The 8,017-nt window shown below is 39.1% G+C and overlaps 1 protein-coding gene across 1 annotated transcript; it reads left to right on the top strand.

Moving 5' to 3' along the window:
• Positions 1-243: 243 nt before the first annotated feature.
• On the top strand, positions 244-7,306 carry LOC135481939 (transcription initiation factor TFIID subunit 12-like). The gene is made up of 7 exons (XM_064761724.1): positions 244-279; positions 1,890-2,185; positions 3,035-3,127; positions 3,891-4,100; positions 4,904-5,018; positions 5,940-6,028; positions 6,765-7,306. Exons 2-7 carry the CDS (start codon positions 1,985-1,987, stop codon positions 6,801-6,803), a joined length of 747 nt encoding a protein of 248 aa, XP_064617794.1. The 5' UTR covers positions 244-279; positions 1,890-1,984; the 3' UTR covers positions 6,804-7,306.
• Positions 7,307-8,017: the final 711 nt, after the last annotated feature.

The following is an 8,017-nucleotide window of genomic DNA, read 5'->3' on the forward strand; positions in this document are numbered from 1 at the left end:
AAGAATTTTTAAAAACTACCACTTGGTAACGTTACGGAAAACTTGATAAGAGATTTTTATATTTGTTTGGCTTGTCGTTTTAACTGTCATATGTATGAACTATACAGTCATTTCTTTATGTTCAATACACTTATGAAAAATATAAAAATCAAAGAAATTTCTCAAATGATAGTTATAGCTGGGAACATTGGGTCAATATCTGTAAGTCCTCTTCCGCACCAAATTTTCAGTCGCTCCTTTGCAGTATTAACGTTCCAGTCGACACTAGAAAATGTGAAGGTTTGTAAAATTTGTACATGATTTGAACAGTGTATTATGTTTGATTTTGCTTTACTCTTAACCTTTTGGTTACCGAAAGAGTTAAAAAAATGACAACATATTCTTTATCATTGGGTAATATAACAAAAACGTTCATGTGACTCAAGTGGTTTATCTTCTGAGTGATCGGTGACAACGGTGAGAAACTGCAAAGATATATGTATCTCTGCATAGGGAGAGTCGAATATTGACCAGCTTGATCATCTTATCACTATGCATGCAACATGATCTACGCGGTAGCAACACATGTGTTTTTATCAGATGGTTTTGTGAGAAAACATAGCGTGGGTTTAAGTAATATTGGTGGCGGAGTGTGGGAATTACTCAGTTGCTAGAGTTACGGAGGGAAACCTGCCCCAAATGTGTCGGATGGACGGCAAGGAGTTTAACAAGTTTTCATTAAAACTTTCCTACCTTGGATCGATGTTATCCATGTGGTCTGCCAGCCCCAAAAGACTGCTATCAAAGAGATCACGTGCAAATAACATACCCCAACCTAAAGACCTGCTTTCTGCATCCACCATACCATCATACCATATGTCCCTTCTCGCTTTAGAATAGATTTATTATAGCCATGAAGGCTTCCATAGCTCACACTCCTCTTCCACTGCTGCCAATGCTCCATGATGAAGCAGGACATGTGAGTAGCTCTTGAAGATGATGACAGTGGCCAAAGAGTGTGTGCAGTAGAATCCTTCATTTCTATAAAAAATGTATTCTAGGGAGAGGGGGGCATTCAGTGACGGTGCAGTGTGTGTGCAGAAAGCAGGTCTTTGGGTTGGTGTCTTATATTTGCATGAGACATCATTTGATGACAAGGACAATCGGCCTGGACCTGCGCTGAGTACCAAACTAACACTGTGCCGAGACTCCAACGACACTAGGCCAGTATAAGAAAAAAAGTTGGAGTCTTTTGTTACTAGTGGTCTCTGTAATTGTAAAACTAACCTGTGTTGAGACTCACCGAGCGAAACGGGTTCATGGCAATCACATTTTCTGAGCATGTACCATGCTGTTTTAACAAGACTGACCTGGAGATCAGGAAATTTATCAGCCCAAACGCTGATAGATGTATGGCTGAGTCTATTATTATTCCACTTTAATGAAATTTTGAGTGGCTACATGGATCACGTGACTCTTCTACCTCCATGCTAAGACACACAAATCGAGATGGCGGCCGCAGCAGTGTAGACCCTCGGCTTGAAAATATCCCTTTTAGTTAATTTGTGTTCATGCCATTGCCTCTTTTTGGTTAGGCTAACCTAAGTATAAGTTTGTTTATTTATAGGAAGCATTGATTTATGCTCGTATTTACAGTGGTAATTGTTCCTTACCATCAGTCCGACATATTTCGGGTTGTTTCCCTCAGTAACTCTCACAATGGTGTTGGTTGATCAGTTCTGCACCTGAAATAATATTTGAAAGAAGATATCTGTTCTGGCCCAATAAGTTTTAGTTTGAAATTGCTGTGACGTAAATTTGACGTTCGGCAAAAGTTTATTCTGTCAAGCATGGTGTCCCAGCTAATGTCAGACCGTGTTACTAAGTATTAGTGTTTTTTTTTCTTTCAGATTTTTCCTGTGTGCGGCTTGATGAAATATTTTGCCATGTAAAGATTTGAACATGAACTCATCATGAGGTTATATGTCAGTATGTGGTGTGAAGGATGACCGCAAACTTACCTATTACATGTGCAACTTCCTTATCCATCTCTGCTCCTTCTGGTGTCACTGTGAATGCCACGCCTAATGTCAACTCACCCGCTCTCTCCGTCCCCTCCCAGACCATCACTCATGTGATAAGCCCCACCCAAGGGAAATCAATCAACCTGAGCGAGGCCATCAAGCATTTGGAGCAGCAGATATCAGTGAGTTCACCATGCCTAGTGGAAAACTATTTTTAGATTGAGACCTTTGTCAGTGTATCATGCTGTGTTTATACCTAGTCAGAAGTGAAGTAGAAAAAAATCTCAGAACTTAACCCTGTCCTGTGGTGGCCGGCTTAAGGGAATAGGCCAAGCCAAGGCACTGGTCTACATGTGTCAGTATGCTATGATTTGTTGGATGGTGCTGTCAGCAGTCTTCTGCTTGAGGCAGCATAAAAAATATGTCTACTTTCAAAGGGAATTAACTTTCTATCACAAGGAGATTTGATCGTAATATATTTGTAATATAATTGTAATATAATTTATTTATTTGATTGGTGTTATATGCCGTACTCAAGAATATTTCACTTATACATCGGCGGCCAGCATTATGGTGGGTGGAAACTGGGCACAGCCCGGGAGAAACCCACGACCATCCACAGGTTGCTGCCAGACCTACCCACTTACGGCCGGAGAGAAATATAGTTGAAAATAATTATGTAGTTATTGTTTTGTAATTGAACAACAGATCTTTTGAATGGAAAAAAGATCTTCTGTATTTTCGGAATTATTTTTCTCTACCAATGGTAATTTGTTTAAAATCCCTGTCTTAAAAAAACAAAAAAAAAAAAAAATTCTATAGGTATACCCCATTTTTTGTGATGGTGTGAGATTACACAGAATAGATTTTTTTTTGGATTGGCCTTGTAACCAGCCAACTGGTTTCATTATGGTTCCAAATATATACCACAGGCAAACCACAGACAGCAAAAACGCTAGTTAAGCAAATGATTCTTAGAATTTGTCTGCAGCCAAGTAGTGTTAATAATTTTGTTTTTGTTATTCATTTAGCTCTGTGGTTCTGGTCCTCACACAGCCCAGCAGAAAGAGGAACTCGGTAAACTCAATACACTACTGTACCAGTACAAAGTAGAGCTACAGAAGGTGGGTGTAATTAGCACATCAAGCTTTAGGTGAACGGATGATTATCATATTTTACCTAAAAGTGTGGTATATAAAAATGCACATTCACAAACATAAAAGCCTTAAAAAGTAAAAAAAAAAAAAGAACTTAAATCAAACTTCACAAAAAGTTTTTAAGTGGCACTGTAAGGTGGATGAGTTAATCAAAATCATGTAAAATGTGTCTCTTGCTAAACTTTCGGTGAAGTACAGTAATCAGTACACTAATGTACCAGTATAAAGTAGGGCAACAGAAAGTAAAAGTTAATGTGACACCTGACTTTAGCTGGGAAGACAAGTAATGAAAAACTGCTGTATTGTTACAAAGTAGAGCTACAGAAGATGAACAGTGACATAAGATCAAGCTGTGGCTGAGTAATGGCACTCAAAGCGTTTTCTGTACTTGATCACTCTGGCAAGCACTAAGTGAATATTATATCGCCTAGCTTTAGCTGAGTAATATTACATCAAACTTTGCCAAAATAATATCACAGACACATCAAACTATTGTTGAATATCACATCTAGCTACTGTTGAATAATTTCAAATCAACCTTTAGCAGAACAGGTATGTATGAGTTTTTCCACTTTCTGCATTTTTATGATTTTTGAATGTATTGTTGTACAAAACACTGATAAATTATTGAACAAAACTTTGAAAAACTGTGACAAAATTGTTAAATGAGCCTTGATAGTACATTCAGGTGTAACACCCTGGAAAAGTATCTGTGTTTTTACTCCTGCAGTCTGTTAACAGTAAACCTACTGTCAACTCTGAGAGCTCCTCAGCTGCCACTTCAGCCATGTTAGGGGGCGCCGCCCAGTCAGCAGGGGCCAAACCCACAGTGATTGGTCAGCCAGGAGGGTCAGAGGTCAGGGTGCTGGACAAGCGGCGCCTACAGGAGCTGGTCAAGGAAGTGGACCCATTAGAACAGCTGGACGATGATGTGGAAGAGGTAGGTGTAAGTCTATGGTCTGATACCTGAGATCATAGCGCATTGTAATATGTTTTCTTCCAGATAATATTTTTGGAAGTTAACAAGGTGGTCTGTTTAGTGGTGCAATTATACATGTAGCTGGATCTGGATGTGATGAAAATGCAAGTGGCATAAAGGCTGCTGTAATTCTTCAACCTTTTTACAAGGTCTTTATTCAAGCATATCCTGAAAGCATTTGTGTGTGTTGACTGATAAAATTATACTTCATTCAAATTATGAAGGAGGTTGGTGCAGATGTTTCTGGGTGAAACGTGTAAGAATATTGTTGTATAATGAGGACTTTGAATAGACAACTGTTCACAAGAAAATGCTGCGACCTGCAGGTTTGTAATAGTCACTGCCTGACTTGGTACTTTCTTCGGTTTCATTCATGGATATTATTAGAAATGTGTATGGGCCAGAGGGGAGACCTGCACACTTCCCTGTCAGTGACTTGACCCCATGCGGCAAGGATTAGAGACTATGGCTGCCATGCAGGATAATGAACGTGGCAGGTGGCTAATCACCCTCTTCTGTCATCTTGCAGCTAACTCAGCTTGTGTGAAAGTAAACAACAGTAACCGACAGGCGAAACTTTTCCTCATTTACCCTAAGAAAAGTTATTTTTATTTTTGTACTTAATTGTATTCAAGTGTTGTCTATTACGTGTACATAGGGTTATAATTTAGCATTTTGTGGTTATGTCAGCATTGGAGCACGGAACAAGACACCAGTCAAATAAATAAATAAGTGTGGTTGTTGGTTTTGCCTCTTTGTTCCAGGTCCTCCTGCAGATCGCTGATGACTTTATAGAGAGTGTTGTCACCAATGCCTGTCATCTGGCCAAACACAGAAAATCCTCCACTTTAGAAGCCAAGGATGTTCAGCTACATCTGGGTAGGAATTATATGTCTGGGAGAAAAATACTGATCAGTATATAGTGGTTTTGAGGCAGATGGTTGTGGGTTTTCCCTGGGGTCTGCCCAGTTGTCTCCCACCATAATGCTGGCTGCCGTCTTATAAGTGAAATATTCTTCAGTCCAGCAAAAACCACCAATCAAATAAATAGATCATTCAGTTGAAGTGTTGTTCTCTGCACTGCGGATACGGACAGTCACTTATTTGCAGACTCTTAGTTTTTCCAAAGGTCAGCAGCTGTGGCGTGTAATTACCTGGTAAAGGCGGTCTTTAGCTCAGGTGTACTGTACACAGAGTAGTACAGAGTATTCTAATGAATAACTACACAGCAACAGGACTTGATATTCCTGCTGGTAGAGTATCGCGTAACCCTTCTTTCAAGGGAGGCAACTCTGTTATGAATTAATTTTGTATACGCAGTGTGTAGCTACGTCCCTTAATTTGGCAACCACAATTTGCCTGGTGAACAGTATACAAAAGCTTATCAACTTAATTCATTATTATCTTTTGACATCTGCCATCCATGTTTTGTTTATTTATTTATTTATTTATTTGATTAGTGTTTTACGCCGTACTCAAGAATATTTCACTTATACGACGGCGGCCAGCATTATGGTGCGTGGAAACCGGGCACAGCCCGGGGGAAACCCACAATCATCCGCAAGTTGCTGCCAGACCTTCCCACATACGGCCGGAGAGTCCATGTTTTGTAATAAATTTCCAGCCACTAGTTTGCTAGTTGAAATCCTCTCCATCGGTGGATCCAAATATCTAAATTCTAATCTCTTTATTATTTAACATGAATTACATTTATATGCATCTATTACATCACCTACAGGTTTGAGTCTGTCTGTTCTTCTTTGTTATATAGCTTAATTCTGAACTGGTGTTTTATTTCAGAACGTAACTGGAACATGTGGATCCCAGGTTTTGGGGCAGAGGAACTCCGGCCGTACAAGAGAGCGTTTCACACAGAGGCCCACAAACAGGTGCAGAACACAAAGAGTTTTAGTTGGATTGTTAGTCTCTGCTGGATTGCCGAGCAGATTTGTACATCAGTCGCCCCAGCAACTTTAACAGGAGTCCAATTAGTAATGAAACAAAATTGGTGTGCTAAAAGGCCAAAGCTGATGTAGAAAAAATACCAAATGGAGGGTATAAATGCGTCCAGCAGCTATTGTTATAATTGAAATGTATGATAGTCGAAAAGTTAAACATGCTGAAGGTTTATCCTGGGCACTCAAGTTTCCTCCATTCATAAATCTCACCTCGTATTAGTTAAAAATTCTTTAGTAGGTTGATAGACAATAATTAAATGAATGTTACCAACATATAATTTGATGCTTTTAGTGTATGCAAAGTGATGAATATCATAGATTATGATATTGCTGTAAAATTTTGCAGCTTTGCTCAAGAAAATTAAATGGAGTAAACAAACTCAGACAGTTGTTCAGTCCCTTGTTTTGTCAGTTTTTGGGTCCTGAAGACATGGTGATTGTAACTCAGTGGAGTTTGTGAAAAAAAAAAAATACTTATTTTATTATTACTTGAAGGCTAACTCAGTAACTTCAACTGAGGCAGGGTCTAGTGTCTTTGGCATGCAGTTTTACTGAAGCAGCATTATTGACATTGAGATCAGTATGATGTTAAAAGACACTGTGATGATACATGTTTAACCAATGTAGAAACTGACAAGAATAAATGTTGTTTTTTTCTGTTTTTCAGAGGATGGCATTAATCAAGAAGACACTGAAGAAATACTGAAGCCTGCTGTGTCCCAGCACATCTTGACATGCATGTTTCACAGCGGATGGGTTGTGACTAAACCCTAGTTGCTTCGGGACAGGATTGTTGTGAAATCTCAGGTGTTGGTTATAGTTTGAAGTGCAGCAGCAGAGTATCACAGCTCGAAGGAGGAATGTGTGGATATTTTCAGCGATGTGGTACTTGGCACCTTTGCAGAGTTATGGGTCGTGGTTGTGTGGAAGAGCTGTGGGACTTGGCTGCGCAGACGAGTTGACTGTGAATGAAATTTTTGCTGGAATATACTATTAACTATTCAGTGTCTGTACCAAGATTTTCCTAGATGTGTATATGCTGCATGCTATGGATGTTCAGTGTTAAGGCTATTGTAAAAACAGCTTGGAATAAAACATGAAATATGGATGTGATGACTTCCTTGTTATGGGGAATTGTTGACTTAATTTCAGTGATTGTCATTTATAGGTATGCAGTTAAATGTAAGTAATAATCGAATCAATAAGTCAAATCAAATAAAACCAATGTACCCTTATTAAAGAATGAAATCTCTTTAAAGTTGTAAGCAATGATTTATCACTGCACAAAAAATCTTATTTTCATGATTTCTACATTAGGCACGTTGAGTAGTGTAAGCTCCTGATCAGTCGTATGAAATGAAGCAAATGGATCCTGGACAAAGAAGATATAATGTTTCAGTACTGTATATCAATTCTGTTTTGCGGTTTCTCGGTAAGACATCCTAAATGAAATTTCACTGTAACACATCCACCGAACTTTCACATCTTCATCCTTAATATCGCTCCAGCCCTTATGGCACAGTTGGTACATTCTGGGTCAATACTGGCACATGTCACACCTAAGACGTTAAAAGAAGAAGTTGTGGCTTCCTCGCTTGGCGATCAGCATTAAGGGGATAGTGTAATGACTGGTTGGGGCGTACCAGTATATTGGCCCGGGTGGTGCCACTCACTTGATAAGATCGGAGAATGGTCCGGTCAAAATAACAGGGTTCCAGTAAAAGTGGTTACGGAATTAAATATAAAACGATTTAAGATTTTCTGTGTATGAGGGTCGAACAGAGCAAAAAATTGATTCGTTATTAAGAATGTGGGAAAAGAAGGTAAAATTTGCTTGTTTATTTAAAAGACAACGGAGAACTCAAGTTTTTGACAGTTTTGATATCTGCACCCGCTTGTCAGATGGGCGAATGTTGTCAG

Source organism: Liolophura sinensis, chromosome 1, assembly GCF_032854445.1.
Source record: "Liolophura sinensis isolate JHLJ2023 chromosome 1, CUHK_Ljap_v2, whole genome shotgun sequence".
Taxonomy (NCBI): domain Eukaryota; kingdom Metazoa; phylum Mollusca; class Polyplacophora; order Chitonida; family Chitonidae; genus Liolophura; species Liolophura sinensis.